Source organism: Aplysia californica, unplaced genomic scaffold, assembly GCF_000002075.1.
Source record: "Aplysia californica isolate F4 #8 unplaced genomic scaffold, AplCal3.0 scaffold00162, whole genome shotgun sequence".
Classification (NCBI taxonomy): Eukaryota; Metazoa; Mollusca; class Gastropoda; order Aplysiida; family Aplysiidae; genus Aplysia; species Aplysia californica.
The window spans coordinates 1,313,889-1,335,353 of record NW_004797432.1 but is presented as its reverse complement, the minus strand read 5'-3'; the positions used below and the strand labels follow the sequence as shown (position 1 = coordinate 1,335,353).

At 38.2% G+C, this 21,465-nt stretch overlaps 1 protein-coding gene and 1 long non-coding RNA gene across 9 annotated transcripts in view; one reads left to right on the top strand and one right to left on the bottom strand.

Annotated features, from left to right (window-relative positions):
• Window positions 1-8,678, bottom strand: part of LOC101850716 (retinol dehydrogenase 7) — a 17,754-nt gene extending 9,076 nt beyond the window's left edge. The window contains exons 1-2 of one of the 8 annotated variants that reach the window (XM_013082185.2): window positions 8,656-8,678; window positions 2,447-2,652 (exon numbers count right to left, since the gene is read on the bottom strand). In XM_013082185.2, the coding sequence (XP_012937639.1) occupies window positions 2,447-2,591 (145 nt within the window). In that variant the 5' untranslated portion in view covers window positions 2,592-2,652; window positions 8,656-8,678. The other 7 variants (XM_005097722.3, XM_005097719.3, XM_013082184.2 and 4 more) reach the window with 7 other exon arrangements.
• A 1,457-nt stretch (window positions 8,679-10,135) lies between these two features.
• LOC106011688 lies at window positions 10,136-17,483 on the top strand. The gene is made up of 5 exons (XR_001184815.2): window positions 10,136-10,530; window positions 13,593-13,704; window positions 14,186-14,247; window positions 16,328-16,448; window positions 17,211-17,483. It is a non-coding gene; the product is annotated as an uncharacterized LOC106011688 (long non-coding RNA).
• Window positions 17,484-21,465: the final 3,982 nt, after the last annotated feature.

Genomic DNA, 21,465 nt, shown 5'->3' with positions numbered 1-21,465 from the left:
GGGTTACTTTGCTTTTACATTATTTTACATATATGTCGTGATGCAGTAGAATCAGGCAATTGTCAATTTTGGGCATATGGATTTATTGGTATCATTTTAAAGTTTGTTTATTTATGTTGAGCTAGCTGGGCACCCTTTCGATGAAAGGAATGAAAGGTGCATTCACATCAACTGAAAGTCATTGGCCTACTATATTTACACTCTACTGGAATGAAGTAATAAATCCTGAGCAATGCAAAAAATAAAAAAGTTTGGATATAGAGATGTATAGACTGATTCTCTATTCCACTTTCATGGTTGAACTCTCTAGAATTTCAAAGGCATGGAATCAGTAGTGCGAACAGCTAGTGAACGGAAACCTCACTTGTTTACAATGGCATCTTAGAAAACCGACTTTCCCAAGAATAGATTTAAACGAAACTAATGAAAAACTGAAAATTAAACTACAGTGACTTCTGATTCCTCAATAAAACTGCGCCCTTTAAATGATTCTGAACCACTATTAATTTTGTCAAATTCGAAAGTTGAGTGGTTCGGAAGTTTTAGGCGCGAAAGTGACAAACTTTCACAAATATAATATGTTAGATAAAAGTCATGATATTTGCGATTAAAGGAGGTGGGTGTTGCCTGGTTTCAGAGGTAAAGTTTGCAACAAAATGGCTGCCAAAGTTTGGTGACTTCCATAGCTTGAGGTTCCTTAGAAACTGAAACTTTACAGGGCATGTGCCTTTAATCATCGTTTTTCAGTAAAATCCACACAGAAGTGTGTTTTTAAATGGACATGAAAGGTATTTAATTTTTTATTTTTTATTCGATAATTATTTCCAAACTGGAGGAAAAGCCAGTTTCTTCCATTTTCTTATATTGGCGAGCGCCTGATTATACTACGGTGCCTCACATACGGGACTTTAAAAAGACAAAAAAGAACCCAATATCGACAGTCCCTTTACTGTCTGTGCAAAACTTTTACTTATTGAACAGTTTGAAGCAAAACAAGTGGCTCCCAAGCGGTTTATTGGGGGGGGGGGGGGTTGGGGGAGGAGGTGGCTTACCTTTATAATTTGGTCAGGTGTGTGACAAATACAGTGGAACTCGGATTCAACGAGATCGCCGGGTCTGACCTAAAATCTCGTTGAATCCGAGTGTTCCTTATAGCAAACACGAGGTTTTGTGTAGATGATTACAGGCACTGGACAAGTAATGTATAATGAGAAGTCACAAGTAGTGCCTGAAACGCCAGCATATTATGAGCTGTGTAAAAAAAAAAAGACCGATTCGTTCAGATGGCACACGCCAGTGTCATCTCGATTGTTAACCAAAAAGTTGTGTTGCTGTGTAGAGCCTAGCATACAATAACTTTTGATTCCATAGACCAGCGCACAATTCATTACGTAGATCTACGTCAAGACTAGCTTATCAATGTAATAATGATCAATTGCCGATGGGAAAAAAAGACTGTGACGCGTTTGTATCTGCAACGTTCAACGCCCGGACCGCTAGTGCCCCGCTTCCCCCCTTCCCCGACACGCATACACAGCCACACATGTGCAGGCCGCCCATCCGACCCCGACACATGCCAGAGTAGACACACATGCACGTGGCAACAACGCATGTGTTGGTATGAAAAAAAGCTGCTAATTGGTCGCATGCAATCGGCTAAGTGAATAATGGTTCACGATGCAGGTGCAATGGATCATGGTTTCCAGGAATAGATAAAGTTCGTTCTGGGAGAAAAATGAACAAAGCTACGTCTGCGGGGCTGTTCACTCTGGAAGACCTTGTTGAATCCGAGCTCGCTGATTTAAGTGCTCGTTGAATCCGAGTTATTTTTATTGATTTTAAAGTAGAGAAAAAAACAGGGAATCTATCTCATCTTGTTGAATCCGAGTTCTTGTTCAATCCGTGCACGTTGAATCCAAGTTCCACTGTGCAGTCAAACCTGCTCTAACGGCCACCCATATAAAACAATCACCTGTACAATTGGCCTTTTCCCGTTTCCTCCCTTGTGTTTTTTGGGGGGTTTTCTCATTATAATGTCACTGCACGAGACAGTCACCTTTCTCCTTAACACTGGGTGGCCGTCTTAAACAGTTTCGGACCGCAGCTTCAAAATCTTGATTTCTTTATGTGAATAGAGTGGAAAAGGGGACAACTCAAGTGTGGAGAACTAAAAGAACATGTAAATTTACGAGCAATTAGATCTAAGCATTTTAATGATAATGTTCAAAACCTTCTCTCTATTTCCTCTTGGAGTTAAAATACCAGTGTGCTTACTTGCTTTCTCATAGCCACTGATTGTCTGATACGAATAAGATCATTGTCAACATGTCACCTTGAAAAAGGGGCACAGGACAACAACAAAAAAATGTTTACACTTTTTTAATAAAGAAGACCAAATCTGACAGCAAAAAAAAACAACAGATTTTTTTTTAAAGTTGAAACAAACCTGTGTCACAGCCTGTGACCAGAACATAGCGGTCCGAGAAACCAGAAATTTTGAATCCTCTGTAGATGTATTGTAGAACAAAAAGTGCTGCTAACAAGACCAGGACTGAGAGGATGGTCTCGAATGACAAAAGAGAGGCACACATCTTTCCTGTAGGGATGCGCCTTTTCCTAGTGACAGAAACACCTCATACAACAAGTCAAATCCTGAAAAAAAGTGTGAAATTGTAGAGGTTAACCCTTCCATTCCCATGCGAGTATATTTTCAGCAGCGCTTGTACCTCCCACCGTCCCAAGAGCAAACAGTGTAAGTTTCGGGCGGTACCGAATTTGCGCATTCGAAATTAGGTAACCTAACTAAACTTTAATTTTCATAATATTAGTTCATTTACCTTTAAACATTGTTTTATGTTATTATCCAAACCTCATCACAAAGATACTTACATAACTTTTTAGAATGCATGATGTATCTTTTTCTGAAATACTGCTGTATTGGCTGGGACTGGGGTTAGGGAGTGCACAAATGTGGCTGGCGCTAGAAGGGTCAATTATATATTGACCCTTGCAACTCCATAAAAGGTTATTAATCATTTAAGAGATAGAACCTCCGAATTTATCATCCATCTCCTTTCTATACAACTAAGCTAAATGAGAAAATTTGCGTAAAAGGCTTTTCTGAGGACACAACATCGGACTGAGCAGAGCCTTGAACTTGAACTTCCTTGAAAAATAAAAACAGCTACAAGTCAACAAAAAACAACAGCTTTAACAAGACTAAGCTAAAACCATAAAGACTAGAAAATTATAAGTTATAAAGAGTGTAAGAGTGGTAAACCCTTCTTTTTTTTATTGGGTGATAGAAATCCTATACCAGTTTTGTAGTATGTATAATATAAATTAATCACACCCTAACTGAAAACATAGACACAGTAGAAGACAGCTCTTAATCTATGTTGTGCTCTTGGATTTTAGGTCGAGGCTGCAAAGTGTAGGCCAAAGCATTCAAGAAAACAGCACATCATAAAAATAAACAAGTTAATCAGAGAGGCATATAAAAAAACTATATTGTGTTCATGCAACTTCTTTCATGGGTAATTCTTCCTATGTTAGAAGCGCAGACTCTGTCGCAGTGCTTGCATGTCAGTGACGTGGATCGAAGCTCTGAATTTCCACTGCTTTCCTTTTGTTGTTGATGCTCTCAGCCTGGTTGTTTCTGAGGCTGCTCTCAAATATAGTTCATTCTTTCCTTTATCCTATTCCTCCATGTTTTCCTGTCCTCAGCTATTTTTTCCCAGATATATGCTGACATCTACTCCAAACTTAGACTTAGTCTAAGCTGTTTTGCAGGTGCGTCTTTGTACCTAAATTTTGGCCTTCCTCTTGGTCTCTTTCCCTGGGCAAGTTCTCCATAGAGAAATTGCTTCGGAATCTGGTTGTCGTCCATTCTCTTGATATAGCCCAGCCATCTCAATCTTCTTAAACACAAGATAGTTGTCATGTCTGGAGGTTTGCCTGTGCCATCACTTCAACACTGGTGACCTTGTCACACCACGAAAAGCTTAAGATCTTGAGGCAGCATCTGAGATGGAAAATGTCGTGGAGCTTTTCTTGCCTGCTGTACAAGGTCCATGTTTCAGATCCACAAAGGAGTGGAGTGGGCTGAGGACACATGCTTCGTAAATCTTGATCTTTGTTTTGATGGTTAATCTTTTGTTTGCCCATGCTCATTTTGTCAGCCTTCCAAAAGTTCTTGCTGCTTTTCCTATCCTGAAGTTGATCTCATCATCAAGCGATGTAGTAGAGGTGATGCATAATAATAAATGATATATACCATTTATATAGCGCATTTAACACCGTCAACAGCAAGCTCTCTAAGCGATTCACATTATATATAGATAGATGTTACACACATAACAATGCATACATACATGTAGATTTTCGTAGGTTCCTCTCTGTCGACTTTGTTGATCAGCCAGGGCTTAAATCTAATCTAGATCTAGTTGTCACACAACAAATGCCAAAACTGTCAACTCTAATGCCTACCTACGAATGGTTTACCTTCACAATCTACAGGCCTCCGCCCTATAACACTCCTACTCGCAATAGCAACGACAGAATGCAGCTTGAGTCTTGACTTGGGCGGGTTAACTTTCAGTTTCCACTGCAGTAGTCTGTAGTGTTGTCTGCTACTAAAATCTACTATTTTATAACTTACATTATAGATCTAGATCTAGATTCTAGATCTATATATTAAATAAATATTGTAAAGAAACCTAGATCTAATAGTAGTGTAATTCTAACTGAAGTTGAAGTTGAACTGGTAATGCAAGGCGGATCTAGGTCTAGAGATCTAGTTCTAAAGGACGAGATAAATTACCTGGGCGGTGGCTGAGCGTTTAGACAGTGGTGGTAATGATAGTCACACTACTCTGCTACTCCGAGTTACCTGACTGTGCCTGAATAAAATAAACGAACGAAGCTTCTGACACTGACTTCTACTTCTGTCACCTCTGCCGAAAAAATGGACTTGTTGAATTGTTGGCAATTTCTAAACAACGAAACCAATGAAAAGGCTGTAGATCTAGGCGTAGGAAGCCAGTACAAGAGGTCAAACTCCTACTCCTTACAGCACAGCCACTTGAAACTTAATAGAACATTAAATAACGTTTCAGGTATAGAGATAACTTTTAGCAAGTTCCATTTGTTGCTCTTATTGACGCATTATCACCTCTTTTAACGTTATCTGTGTCCAGTTTTTACCGTCTATGTCCAATTGAAGCCTATTTATTTTTGTTTACAAACTCGAACTTCGAACTACAAAAGTTCAAAGGTCAACAGCTCCCTGTCTTTTTTTTTTTTTTTGTATGTGTATCAATTTCAAACTGCAATGGTAGCCTATCGCACACGCATTACACCTTTACAATCGTGTTATCTTTACAAAAGAAATGTAACAGCCAGGCCACGGACATTATTACTTTTCTCTCTATCAACAGGTAGAGAATCTCTGTGTTGAGCTATAATATATGCCTTAAAGAGAAAATTATAAAAACTGTTAAACAGCGGGGAAGATTGAAGAATACCGGACCACTCGTACATTATTGCGCGAGAAAGTGGGGCGGGTGGTTGGGGTGGAGGAGGGGGGACGGGGGGTCCAGGGGGGTATCCCCCCCCCCCCCCCCCGGACAAAATTTTAATGAATAGATCTACCTGTCCAAGATTCTCTATTGATAGATATTAAAAACGGGAAAATCATAAATTCCTACGGTTGAGACACAGGCAAAGTCAGTCCGCTGGTCCGGTATTCTTCAATCTTACCAAACAGCGTTTCAAACTGGGACAAATTATTATACATATGTAATTTCACGATATCCCTCTGCCCCCCCCCCCCCTTCCACCCTTTCCACTCTCTCAAACTTATTCATTTTCCAGTAGAATATCTACCTAGTTACTTTAGCTTTTTTTTTTCATCAGCCAAGAAGCCAGTTTGTATAGTTTATAATACAAGGCAGAATAACAGCCACCTATTGAAATGGTACACTGGTATTTCAACTCCAAGAGGAGAGAGAAAGCAAAACACAGCCTGTGCAAGCTGTAGCCAAGTCCATCGCAACCTTGGAGTAACTATTATTAGGAGAGGCCGCGAGTCGCGTAACGTGAAGCCGCTTCAGACGACTGTCGGCCATGTTTGTGAGATCAGCTCAGTTCTCTCAGTTGTAAACTTACTGTCAACCGAACGGCAGTTTGCGTAGCGTTCGGGTCCGGTGGGCCTCTCATTCAAAGGTCCCGGGTTCGATCCGAGAAGTGACGGAAAAATGTTATTCTCTAAAATTCTACTTTCTCTTTCGTCTGCTATCGTCTCCACTTTCTGCCCCTACCTCCTCAGGGCTTCGCACTCTTTCTGCAGCCTTTCTACTGCTACTCCTTGGCTCCTTCTTACTTCTGTCTTTCAGCCACACCCCTGATCTTCTGGTAGGAAAGATCTACCCCTAGCCTTCTCGGACAAGGGTGAAAAAATCTCGGAGGCTCGACAGAGGTTGCGTATGCAAGTTGCGCAAATTAAAGGTCCTTTAGTGGTCTAAATCGATAAGAGTAGGCTTCGGTCGCCACCCGCCCAAAATTCAAAATTTCCTACCAACTTAAAATGTTTAATGTGTACCTCGCACTCATATGACTTATGCAGTCGCGAGTGCCGTAAAACACTTATAAGGCCTACGAAAAATGTTTTTAAAAATATCAGTCTCCAGCAATGGCACTGAACTTGATGGCGAAGTGCCTTCTGATTTAGCCGTAAATGCATCTCACATGCACAGTAAAAACAGAACGAAAAAAGATTGCACGTTTGTGTCTAGATCTAGTCTGGCATACTTGTCAATTGACTATGAGAAAACTGTTGCTTAAATGGCTGGTTTTGTGTTGTTACGGTTGACAAAGCATTTGAAAATGTGAAACCTTAGTTGACTCCAGTGTGTCAAATGTAACTTCCTTGCTGTTTTTGAAGTCTCGTCGGAGGTTTGACAGTGCCTTCAAAGAATGTCATTGAAGTGCGTTTGGTGTGTGAATAACATTTTCGATGTCATGTGTAGTCTGTCTGTGCAGGGGGGGTGACATTGTCAAAAGAGAAATGTCACAAATTAGTGCAATCTGTCTTGAAATTCTTCTTATTATAAGCCTATCATTTCAAATTTTGTATTAATTTTTCAATACACTTAACAGTCTTTTGTAAAATTTAGATAAAGTGTCTGGGTGTTTTAAAGGTGCCCTTCCCTCCTCGTTTTATTTGGGGGGGGGGGCTGTTTTCTTCTTTTTTTTTCTTCTTTTTTTTCGGGGGGGGGTTAATTTCCACCATCATACTTCACTCTTATCTGCCTTGCCCTCTCCTTCCTTGCCCTCTCCTTCCTTGCCCTCTCCTTCCTCTTTCTTCGCCCATCCCATCCCACCCTCACTACCATATTTTGTGTAATCATTTTCAATTTTGTTTTATATATATATATATATATTGTTGTATGTTTAAGTCAAGAAGTCTACGTTTTAGTAAAAATAATGTCAGTAATGACATTATTTTGCACTGATGAAGTTCTATGAACGAAAAGTCTGCAAATTTTGTTATCCCGTTTATATTTTTGTTTTGATCCTTATTATCTAAATTTCTCCTCTAAAACAAGTTTTAAAAATTATCTTACCGTCACAATGTGTATACATAGTACATGTATTACTAAATGTTCGACTGAGTGAGCTGGTAATTTGATGCAAGTAAGATTTATTAACTTCCTTATTATATTACAACTGTGCGTGGGTGCTTATAATGCTGTAATTAACATTGACAAAGAAATTTCGAGAGAAAATGGAGTCCGAGCAGCTTGTTTTGAAAGGAGATTACGCAGCGTACGCTGTATTGTTTTGAACTTACAAAGATGGCGGCAGGCCCGATAAGCTCCGCCCTTTCGGCTTCAACTTGGTTGGAACTGTTGAGCGGGCGACGCAACGTTAGGGCCTCTCCGTATATAGTTACTCCAAGATCGCAACACTACGTTTTGAAAACCCGCCAAAGATAAGCCAGAAAGGTTAATCTGGGGACAAACAGAGCCAAAGTGGACCGGTCAAAGGTAAACATTAGTAAACGATGCTTTCTCGCTACGGCTGCTCGCTCCCATTTCGTTGATTTATTAGTTATTATTTATTAATATTAATAACAATATCTATAGATCTAGGCTATCATTTATTTGTGGGCTATCTTTTTTTGGTGATTGTTTGTGTTTAGTAAAAGTTTTATGTCACTTGCCACACAAACAAGTCTCATAAGTGCACTGTTTACATGTAGATCTAGATCTAGATTCTAGTCTAGATCTAGAGATATCTAGTCCTAGTTGAGCTGAAGGGCGTCAACGTAGGCCCTATTGGATAAAATTCCCATTCTTTACATTGTCGAACGTGGGACCTAGATCTACATGTATTGAATGAGAGGAGAAAACGTAACCTAGTAATAATAGTAACCTCCAGGCTAGACCACAAATATTTAGTCTAGATCTAGAATCTAGGTCTATATTTCTCTGGATCTAGACTCTAGATCTAGATTAGATGAGATATAATTTTAATTCAGTTTAGATCTAGATCTAGATATTTAGATATCTAGATTCTAGATCTTGTCTAGATCTAGATCTAAATTATTAGTATAAGATACACGTTACTACAGGGGCACTTAGTGTGACTTACATCTCTAGATCCAGATATCTAGAGTCCAGTGTAAAGTAAACGAGAGCGCAAGGCAGGAGTGCCTACGTGCGATGTATGAAGCTTGTAAAACGGCCAAAAGGTCCTTTCTATTTTACACTGGTCACCAACATGAACATGGCTCCTTCCTGGATCTTCACAAACATCTTGTTCTGGATCAGCAGGTGCCTAGTCACTGGGGTACCAAACTCAGCCTGGATTATTTTCACTAGTCAAGTAAAAATAGGATTAGATCTAGACGCTAGATTCTAGATCTTGATCTAGAGATTCTTAGATCTAGACTCTTCTAGGTCTAGATTACAGATGTAAGACTGACTAGATCTAGCTCTAGCCTCTAGGAATGCCCAACAAATATTACCGAACTTTGAACATCTGTAACTGGCTAAAAAGTGAAGTAACATTGGTGATTTTGGTATCAAATTTCTCAGAAAAATGAGCTCTATCCATCTAGCACATCAAAACAATTGTGCGGGAGAAAAATTATGTCTGATTAGACTGAAATAATACTCAAAATATGGTCAAAGAGAGATAACCGTGAAAAATACTGAAGGGGTGAATTTTCAGGGTTATCTTTCCTTTAACGCAAACCCAAAGATTATAGCCTAATACAATAGTTCCCAGCGTGACGTTCTACGTGTCAGACATGATGGGTACTTTCTTACTCTTCTTATTGGCATTGCCGGCGTGCCCCAATTTACATGTACAATCCTTGAACCCCCATCTTGCTTCCCACTAGCTCTAGCATTTTATTTTTTTTTAAACACCATTCTGTCTCGAAAAGTAGGCTACTAATTCGTCTGTTGATCCGCGCTTTTCACGTCCTTGAGTCTGTGTCTCAGAGTGGGTGGCATCACTTCCGTTTACACGTGGGTGACACCACTTCCGCGAAATGAAGTACTAACATTAGTGTAACATCTTTGCTTGTGTCGGAAATACGCACGAAAAAATAATAATAATCCATTTAAAAAACATATTACGTTATACAGACAGGAGAAGGTAATTCCCAATGCAAAACAAGTTTACAAGTCATTCTTTTTCTAAAATAATATTTTAGGCCTGATAATTACTGCTCTGCTAACCCACGTGCTTTTAGCGAAACGATACAACCAAATCCAGCTTTTGTATCAAAGTGAACCGGATGTGTCTTAATAAGATTGTGTGTGTACACAATCATCAATGACGTAGTATATACACAAAAAACGCTGACGTATATGTGTACTCATTCAATGATGACGTAGTATTTACACAAATAACTATGACGTTCATGATATATGTGTACTCATTGAATAATGACGTAGGTGCGTAGACAAAGAACGATGACGAAGCTAGTCCCGTAAAGGGCAGTAATTAGCAGATTACAATTTTTTTAATTTCATTGTTATGTCCCTTATTTTTCGCTTTCTAATATTCGCTTTTTTTCTTTTCAGAATTTGCATTGTTATGTCCCTTGTTTGTCACTTTTTTATTATTCGCTTTTCTTCTTTTCAATTTATATTTTCGTAATTGAAATTATTTCAACCTCCAAGCGCTATAGCTTCATGAATTTAAGGGGAACGTCGCCGTCTAGACGAAATTACAAATTGTATAGATCTAGATCTATATCTAGATCTAGTCTAATTCTTTGGTTTCGAAGTAGATCTAGGCTTAACCAACCCATTTTCAAAGTTCGATGACGCGCTGCCATTTAAATCCATTGTTGATGTTGACAGTTTGCTATAAGCTGAGTCCACATTCTGGTATGACTGTACTAAAGACTGTCTTAGGGAAGAATCCGATCTGGAATATGCCAAACATCATTAGATCTAAAATCTAGATGATTTACACATCAAAGGAAGAAGCTTCGACGTTCAATGCCGGGTAACTGCTGACGGATCGGAGAAGTAGATCTAGAACTAGATCTAGAATCTAGATTAGATCTAGATTCTAGACCTAGAGGAAGGACTTTCGTAACGAGCAACCACTAGATCTAGATCTAGGCCTATGAGACAGAGCAGAATTGATGGCTAGGGGTAGATCTAGGGTAAGGGGTAGATCTAGGGGTAGGTTTAGGGTTAGGCCTCTTCTTTATTGTGTTTGATGGGGTGATCGCTCGTTACGGAAGTCCTTCCGGCCTTCCGATTTAGATTCTATATCTAGAATCTAGATCTAGATCTAGATCTAGATATATCTAGATCTAATGTTGATTCTAAAATCTAGATAGATTATATCATATAGATCTAGATCTAAATCTAGATCTAGTCTAGTTTAAGCCAAGGCTACCCTAGACTAGATCTAGATCTAGTCTAGGATCTAGATCTAGATTCTAGACTCTATAATCAACTAAAATAAAATTGTTTACGCTATGGTCCATGGTCAACACCGTTTTGTTTTGGTTGTAAATAGACTGGTGCCTCATGTCGTGCACTTGTGGTTGTTGATTTTTATAGCATTGTGAAGCTGAATCTATTTTGCTATAGAGGCCTACACATGTTCTCATTTTTCACACTTTGTTGTGTCGTTGACTGCGATTAACTCAGAATTACAAAGTTCTGTCTAACATTTTGGGTCCTTTTCAGTTTCAGTTACTAAGACCATGACATCAAAAACCAATTGCTCTATCTCCTCTGTCAAAATAGATCTAGAATCTAGATATAGATATAGATTTATCTAGATCTAGATTTAGATTCATGATATTAGATATCTAGTCTAGATTAGATCTAGATCTAGATCTAGATTCTAGAGACTATTCAAAAAACCTTGACATTTTGTGAAACTCAAAATTCTTCATGTCAAATTTTTCAAAACTAGATCTAGAAGAAATCTAGATATAGATATCTAGATCTAATCTAGATTTAGATCTAGATTCTAGAATCTAGATCTAGATTCTAGATCTAGCCTAGTCTAGATCTAGATTCTATTTCTAGGCCTAGGTACTGAGCAGAATATAGACTTTATTAATTTTTGTAAGGTAGCGGTGTTGTCTTTTAGATCTATCTATAGATTTAGATCAATATCTAGTTTCTATGGCAACAACGTTGCCAAGACAAGGCATCATGTTTTAATTTCCCAGACTTCTGCTTTTAGAATTAAAGTAGGCCTACTGTCCAGCTGGCCCTAATTATGTTCATGTAGATCTAGGTCGCAGGCCTATCATCTATGTATTCTATGGCTTGTGGCGGCTCATTTCACAGAACATATATGGCTAAATTGTAACCTGTACAATAAATCTTGCTCCAAGCTGAGTTTCAAGTTGTTTAAGTCATAAGTGAGCATGCTTTGTTAATTGGCTTCAGAATTTCTCAAAGTAAGTTAATTTTTCTGAGGTTAAATAAGCTATTGTTGAAATTCAGTAAAGATGTCTGTTTCGTTCTAGGCTAATGCGCATTGAGCATTTTTTAGAAAATGAAAATGCGCGGTATAAATGCTATTGATTATTATTATTATTATTGTTGTTGTTTGTTTGTATTGGAGTCTAGATCTACTTCTTTTTCTTATCAAACTGTTGATTTGATGACTATATTATATTGGTTATATCCCCTGCAGTTACCATTGGTACATAGCCTAAGCGAGACATCTAAGGCGGAAAAGAAAACAAACTACAGTGGAGTCTGCTGAAACCAAACACGGTTCATCCGATAATCATATGGCGGTAAACCAAAATAAAATAATATCTCGGATTTTTTTTCTTCTGTTGAAGCAACCTCTTTGAACCAGATATCAGGCTGAAGTCTCATCACTACGAATGACAAAGTAGGCCTACAGAGAGCTATTTTGTGAGCTGTTATGCCAATGGCGAGGGACGTTCTAAACTGTCTACGAATAAGATGTTATAGGTGTGATCTATCAGGGTGAACAAGGCTCTTTGAAAACCTGTCTTCCTGTCATTGCCACATTGTTGGTGTTTGTTTATTTACATGTTTTTGCTGTAATAATAGATTGATATACAGTCAAACCTGCCCTGACGGTCACCTCTATAAGACGGTCACCTGTACAAACGGCCACTTTCCATTTCCCCCCTTGCGTTTTTTCTATATAATTTAACTGTATAAAACGGGCACCTGTCTAACGCGGCCGCGGCCACCTTATTTTAACACACAACCCCTATCATACTAAGCAATAATACCTGTCTTAGACGGTCACCTTAGTGACTCCAATAGGTTTTGTCATAAATTGTGCATTGGCCCCTGGCGTTGTGGGCGAGCCGTCATAATTCAATCACCTGTCGTTGTTGTTAGGTAGTCCCTCCAACCGATCATGTTGCGTAGGCCGCTCCCACTGTTGACCAATAGCTACCAATTTACAGCTGCTGGTGAGGTAAGCGTGTGATCCCTCATAACCCATAAGCCCCGCCCAGAACTCATACACAAATCGTAAGTGAGATGAGTGGTCACTGTTTACCCGGCCCAGTCTGTAACAAAGTACATGTAACAAAGGACGTCAACATGAACTTGTTACAGAAGCGTCCCTCGTTCTCCGAGTGGTGGCGACCCATGTGTCTGTTTTAACATGGCACTCGGTCTTCCTTGTCTGATACATTTCATTTTATTGTCACCCTTGTGCAAAATCAGCGACAAAATAAAAATTACAAACGAAATACAAACCAACAACACCAACAAAGACAACAACAATGGGGCTACTTTCAATTGGGGCCTCAGATGGGAATGGTTTGTTTTCTTTATCTTGATCAGTCCTGCCTAAGATGGCCACCTGTCTTAAACGGCCACTTTTCTCCTTGACAATGTGTGGCCGTCTTACACAGGTTTGACTGTAGTTGGTGAAACATACAATTCTATACTGGAAATACTATTTGAAATAGAATCATGCCTTTTAAGGTTCATTGAGAAAGTTGACTTCAGATGGATGTCTCTATAAAACTGATAAAATAAGGAGCATACTTTTGATTATTCCTGATGTGAAGAAATTGCATTCTCTGTCCCCAGCTGTTTCCATCTGTACTTTCTACCTGTGCTGAAAGTGGCTTGAAAGAGCACCAAAACTGGTCCCTCACACCGGTGGAGCAACTGGCTGTTGCTATGGAGAGAAGCTTTCTAAGTAAAACATCAACTTTTTCTGACTTGAACATTCCAAAGTAAACCATGGTCTTGTTCTTGTTTAGTGTGTGTTTGTGTATGTGTGTACTTAATCATAGTGTGTGTGTGTGTGTGTGTGTGTGTGTGTGTGTGTGTGTGTGTGTGTGTGTGTGTGTATGAACTGTATGTGTGTGTATGAAATGCTTTTAATTTGTGTGTGAATGTAAAGCAAATAATAATGACAACAAAGACTATAGATAGATTGTGGTTGTGTCTGTTACCATAGCCAGCTGTTGACTGAATTTATTTAATACATAAAAATTGTATGGAAGGTTTGGAGGGGGGTTACTTGGCCAGTGCCCACCATCTTGACCCACCTTGTGGGTAGAGTCTGTTTCTTGTTTTGAAAAGTTGGCAGCTGTGTAAATGGAGAGTTGTGACTGCGATGTGTGTGTCCTTTAAATCATCCTTCTTTTTGCAATTTTTGTTCTTTCTTGAAACAGAATTCCTGCTTGCCCAGCCACTGGAGGTGAGGGTGATTCTGAAAACTTGCACAACAGGCGTGGTAAGGAAGTGAAATTTCTTTTTGTGCCATTAGGAAAAGATGGAAGGGATATAATCCATAAAATATTTCAATCAGGATTGAGATCATATTTTTTATGTCCCTTTGATATGTTAAGATAAGATAAGATAAGATACATCTTTATTGTCCAGATCCTGGCACATTGGTTTGGTGTTCCACCACGAGTACACACACACACACACACACGCACGCACGCACACGCGCACACACACACACACACACACACACACACACACAAACACACACACACATGTACACACGTGCACGCACATGCACACACAAGTAGGCTTACAATCACATACATAATATAAATGAGCAGCAACATAAACAATAATAATCGTAAGCTAGATACACACTCAATGTTATTTTGATGCATGCTCTAAGGTCGTAAGTACACTAAACAAGATAGATGGTTAAGATGGAAGCATTTTGATATATGATGGTAAAAATGACCTTCTGTATCTTTCTTTGTTACAGATCAGAAGCATGGGTCTTTTACTTCTGACTGATGTTTTTATTTGAGGGAACAAGGGATGTTTGTTGTCTAAAAAGATGGAATTAATTTTCTTAGTGCAAGCTGTTATGTACAATTCATCCAAGTAGGGAAATGAAGATGTTGAAATTTTACATGCTTTCCGTATTAGTTGATTTAATTTTTCTTTATCTTGTTGTCTTGTGTTCCCGGCCCATGCTGTTATACAAAAATCGATAATACTTTCTATGGTTGAATGGTAGAACATGGACATCAATGTTTTATCAACTTTAAAATACTTTAGCTTTCTAAGAAAAAATAGTCTTTTGTTCACTTTTTTATGCAGGAGAGAAGTGTGGACACGCCAGTTGAGTTGTTGTGTCCCTCTTCTCATCTGTGACCACTCACACAATGTTCTTGTCCTGGCCGCCCTTCAACACAGTGGTCCAGTGGTCGACTTTTCTTTATCATCTCCCTCTATACCTATGTTGCTATATTATTCCTTATATTACCGACGTCTGTGGTCTCATAATCTTGTCGCGACCCCAGTGCTTTCTTGTCTTTTCTCCATTTTTAATTACCGTGAAAACAGTTCATAAAAAAGAGTGAGCTTATGTTGTTGTTATCGATCCAGCAAGAGCTGGGCTCTCGCCCTTCTGTCCAATGCCATGTAGTGATAAGTGCAGGTTTGCTGCAGTTGCTGTAAAGTTCCCTAGAGTGTGTTGTCAATGTTAGGTCTTGGAGGGAGAAGGGTAGCTCTGATGTCATTTAGGGCTGTGCATTGGAACAGGTGATGATCCACAGTCTCATATGCATAGTCACACAAGGGACACATTGGGGGAAGTTCCGGGAAGAGTGAGCTTAAGAAGATGTCACATTTTCATTGTTTGAAAAAAGGGAGATACGATAGCGCTGTTCTTTGCAACAGATTCTATCTATTCTATCAGGCCACCTTCTTTCCTATCAAACATCTATCGTCTTTACCTCCCCTCCTTCTTTTTCATTTTGTTACTCTCTTGTAACACGTCTAATCTTAGGCACTTATATGACCTTATTGGGTTGCAAGTGCCGTAAAACTCTTACTAAAACTAATGTTAATTTTATTATTATTATTTTTTTTATTTTTTTTATTACAGTATAATACGGATAGTTCGAATTCGTCAGGACCGGCCTCGGTAGTTTGAGGGATCCGTAGTTCCAGGGATATCTTACAAAGATAAAGAAGAAGAAACAAAAAAACCCGGGCCTGCGCGCACAGTTCGACGGATGCATACTTTTGGGTCTTCTGTACGTGTTCGACCTATCCGTGTTAAACTGTATATTATTGTCATTAGACAAATACTAATTATATGACAAATAATACTACTAATAATAATATACACTATATTAATTTTTTATTAGTAGTATTATTATTAGTCGCACTGTTAATTCCATTTTTTGTATTATCATTAGCACTAGCTTTATCATTATTACTTGTATTATTATCATTTTCATATTTATTTATAGTATAGGCTAAATGAAAAATTACCTAGATGTGAATTTGTTGAGAGAAAGAAAGAAAAGAAGAGGGTTGTCATTTGTCATCCCCAGCAGTGTTCCCTCCCGTATGTGAGAGACAATCCCTGTGGTCTAAGGCCGGTCAAGCCAGTGCCAATATGGAGTCAGTATCTCACTGACCGCTCCCCTACCTGTGTGTGGGAAGAAAACTGTGGTAGGTGAGAATGTCAAAAAAATGTCATTGGTAAATATCTGTACATTTCTTGTGTGAATTTGCAGGTTTCAAATTACAACTATAGTTGAACCTGCCTTAATGGCCACTTGTCTAAGACAATCACCTGTACAAACGGCCACTTCCCACTTCCCCTTTGTGTTTTCCTGTATTATAATAACACCTGTCCAAGACAATCACCTGTCTAAAACAATCACTTTTCTCCTCAATAATGGGTGGCTGTCTTGGACAATTTCCACTCTACTTTGTGATTTCTCAGGTACCCCAGTCTCTTGTAGATTCAGCACTTTATTCATTGGTAGAGATTACAATTTTTTCTTGAACTTCAAATGTTTTTTTTCATTCAACAAGGAACAATTCTGGAAGATAATGTTGCCATTTATTGTATATGACATCAGTAAGATCTTATGGTATCTGGGAGCTGTTGAAACATTTTGAATGAATTTTGTTCCCATTTTTAATCCACGGAGCAATGAGATACTTCTAGTTTGAACTATCTGGTAACAAATGTTTTACGTTGTGCCAGTCAGGCTTTCAGTTTTAGTTGTACTGTCCTTGAGTTATAGCCCTTGTCACATGGATCTATAAATGTTGTTGTTCTTGGAAATCTGAAGCCTGTAAGTCCTGTATCACTTCTTAATGAATCAAAAGTTTTTATTTTACACATGTTATTTTATGTGCGACGTGATGACCGGTTGTTGCAATCCGTACATAATCATTTTCTCTCTTTCTTTCTTTCCTCAGGCAGATGTCTTTAGAGAAAGTCAGAACCTGACAGAAATGTTCAACTATCTGTCCGGAGAACATTCACGACGCTACCATGTTGAAGGGGACATCAGCGCTGCTTACTCAGAGATGGTCATCAACAGGATCTGTTGGTAGATTTGACTTGGCAAAAGATGAAGCAGATAAAGAGATGTGGATAACTGAGTGGATCTGTGTGGATCAGAAAAAAACCCTCTTGTCTAGCTCATCCTGAATATTCCCCACTGTTTTTTAGCTCATCTCCAGTATTTTTTATATGATCCCTATTATTTTCTTGGGAGCAGCAAGAACAACAGACACCATTGCTGCAGCGCAGGACAGGGTAAAGTGGAGGTCCATGATTGCCCACGCCAGTCGGCAAGGCACCGGATGATGATGATGATTATTTTCTTTGCTCATCCCCAGTATTTTCTAGATTATTTTTATTATTTTCTAGCTCATCCCCAGTATTTACTATGTCATCCCTAATATTTTCCAGCTCGTCAACAGTATTTTTTAGCTTTTCCCTGATATTTTCTAGCTCATCCAGAATATTCCCCACTATTTTTTAGCTCATCACCAGTATTTTCTAGATGATCCCTATTATTTCTAGCTCATCCCCAATATTTTCTAGATCATCCTGAGTAGTTTCTAGCTCATTCGTAATATTTTCTAGCTCATCCCTAGTATTTTCTAGATTATTCCTACTATTTTCTAGCTCATCCCTAATAATTCTTAGCTTATCTCCAGTATTTTCTAGATCATCCTTTATATTTTCTAGATCATCCAGAATATTTTCCCTTTTTTTACTAGCTCATCCCAGTATTTTCTAGATTTTCCATATTATTGCTAGCTCATTCCTAATATTTTCTAGCTCATCCCCAGTATTTTCTAGGTTATTCTATTTTCCAGCCCATTCCAAATATTTCCCACTATTTTTTAGCTCATCGCCAATATTTTCTAGATTACCACTATTATTTTCTAGCTCAACCCTAATAATTTTTAGCTTATCCCCAGTATTTTCTAGGTCATCTCTAATATTTCTCATACCTCATCCAGAATATTCCCCATTATTTTGTAGCTCATCCCCAGTATTTTCTAGATTATCCATATTATTTCTAGCTCATCCATAATATTTTCTAGCCCATCCCCTGTAGTTTTTAGATTTTTCTTCTTATTTCTAGCTCATCCCTAACATTTTTTAGCTCTCCCAAGTATTTTCTGGATTTTCCATATTATTGCTAGCTCAATCCTATTATTTTTCAGCTCGTCCCCAGTATTTTCTAGCTCCCCCCTAATATTTTCTAGCCCATTCCGAATATTCCCCACTATTTTTCATCTCGTCCTCAGTATTTTCTAGATTATCCCTAATATTGTCTAGCTCATCCCCAGTAATTTCTCGCTCATTCGTAATATTTTCTAGCTTATCCTCAGTATTTTCTAGATTATTCTCATAATTTTCTAGCTCATCCCCAGTGTTTTCTAGCTCACTCCCAGTATTTTTTAGCTCATTCCTAATATTTTCCCTTTTATTTTCTTGCTCATCCCTAATAATATTTAGCTTATCCCCAGTATTTTCTTGGTCATCCCTAATATTTTCTATAGCTCATCCAGAATGTTCCCCATTTTTTTCTAGCTCATCTCCAGTAGTTTCTAGATTATTCTTATTATTTTCTAGCTCATCCACAGTGATTTCTAGCTCATCCCTAATATTTTCTAGCTCATTCCAAATATTCCCCACTATTTTTTAGCTCATCCTCAGTATTTTCTAGATGATCCCTATTATTTTCTATCTCATCCCTAATATTTTCTAGCTCATTCCAAATATCCCCCACTATTTTTTAGCTCATCGTCAGTATTTTGTAGATAATCCCTATTATTTTCTATCTCATCCCTAATATTTTCTAGCTTATTCCCAGTGTATTGTACAGAACAAAATTGTTATCGGACCCATGCTCGGCTTTCTCTCAGTTATCATTTTCATCATCACCACCCCCATCATCTTCATCTTTATCACTATCATCATCATCACCATCACCATCATTTTCATCGCTTTTGTCATCAAATAGGACATTTTCAAACACAAACCAAAGCAACCCTGAAGCAACTGGCGTCTGCGGTGTAGCGGTCGGGTGCTTCACCATTGTACGCAGGAGACCCAAGTTCAATTCCAGAGTAGGGAGAAGATTCCATCGATTATCTCGGTATTTCTGCTGGGATTTTGTATCCTTCTCAATCCGGGTTGGTCCTGACGGGCAGGGTCAAAACCCGTCTCCTAGATAATCTAAATTGTGTTGATGGGGGTGTAAAAGACACCTACTAAAAACAAACCTGAAACAGGTCAAAGCTGCTGTATTGTAGGATGTCAATGGTCTCTTGACTTGAGATGTTGAAATTCTGTTTGTTGAGTTTGCAGGTGTTGTAGACTTGTTGAAAATGATTCTGTTTGCTTTATTTCACTGGTTCAAATCAATTCACAATGACTTGTGCCTCTTACAATAACTGTATAGATTTGAAATATTTTAATGACTTCATGAACAAGTGAATGCTGCATAAATGTTGCTATTGTTATTTTTCTGTAGTATACCTTGTATTACTTCTATCCATTTTAATAAATATATGTTTGAAATGTACTTTAATTTTTATGAGTTGACTTTGTCTTTTTTTTGTTGAAAATATTTTTGCTAGCACGTCTAGATGCATTTACAGAGTTACAGATGGTCTCGATGAAAGAACAGAATGTCACATGTTTGTCAAACTAGGGGTTGTGTACCGATTTTTCAAAGTACTAAAATTAAATGAATTTAAAGCGGTTGAATGTATGAGGGTAAAAGTACAAACTATGATGTTCAACAGGTTCTACATATATATATATAATATACCTATATGTATATAATATTTATACAAAATAACAGTTGTTTTCTACGAGTAACGAGTATGAGTCTGAAAAATATAAGTTTGAATTCTCAAAAACTTTTTAAAAATCGGACATATCTGATATTTTTTCCTCCAGCACATCAAATGTATGTCTGTGTTGACAGTGACTGGTGAAGCATGCGAAGGTTTACATTTCTTAAAACAAAAAAACCCCTTGAGTTCGCTTTTGACTTGAAGATCACTAACATTATGCACTGACATCTTTAATAATTATGTAGGCGACAAAGACATCAGTACATGACATTATCTACTTCTCTCTATGTCTCTCTTGGTCTGTTTGTCTGTCTGTCTGTTTGTCTTGCTCTCTCTCTCTCTCTCTCCCCCTCTCTCTCTCTCTCTCTCTCTCTCTCTCTCTCTCTCTCTCTCTCTCTCTCTGTCTCTCTCCCTCTCTCTGTCTCTCTCTCTCTCTCTGTCTCTCTCTCTCTCTGTCTTTCTCTCTCTCTGTCTTTCTCTCTCATTTACTCTTTCTGTCTGTGAACGGTGTATTTTCTCCCTCTCTCACTTATACACTCCTTCTCCCCTCTTGCTCTACTAAGTAACAGGTATCATGATAAGTTCGATTCCCAACAGAATGTTCAGGAACTCTGCTTTTGGAGCAACTGCACAATTTTGAAAGATGCTGCGAGAGAGAGAGAGAAACTCACAACTCAACTCTAAAAATACCTGTACATGCACTTCATTGCCAATGAAGTCAAAAAGACACTTTTCAACCACAGATCAATCAGTTTTTGTCAAGTCCTGTCTTGACGTTTATTCAAATTACACATTGTCATTCTTTCACCAAAATTCGCATCACCAAGAATCACTTTGGAACAAATAGATCTCGATCTAGACTTACTGTTTCTGAAATCAAGAAAGAAAGACAGACACAGGGTAGACAGAAAGTTTACAGAATTTTTAGTTATAGTGAGAGTTTTACAGCTCTTTCAACACAATTAAGTTATAATTAAGTGCTGCGGATTGAAAGTGTTACCAAAGACCGTGTATACCCGGTCTTTGGTGTTACTGCTGAAGAGTAACATACAAAGGAAAGAAGGAGGAGACATAAAGACAAGAGATGTTTGACAAGAAAGAAAGAGAAAACCACACCAGAGCACCCACTAAATACCCATTTAAGTTTACATAACAGCCTTTGGAAAGCCCTTTCCTTAATGGTCATAAAACAGTTTAATTAATGGTGATATTTTTATTAGATAAAAATTTATGGCAATTTTTCTTACCGAACAGTATAAAGTTCTGAATTCTATCCTATGAACAAAAAGGAAACATCGTTTTTCAAACGCATATTTCTCTCGTAATTTTAATCTATTGGTACTCA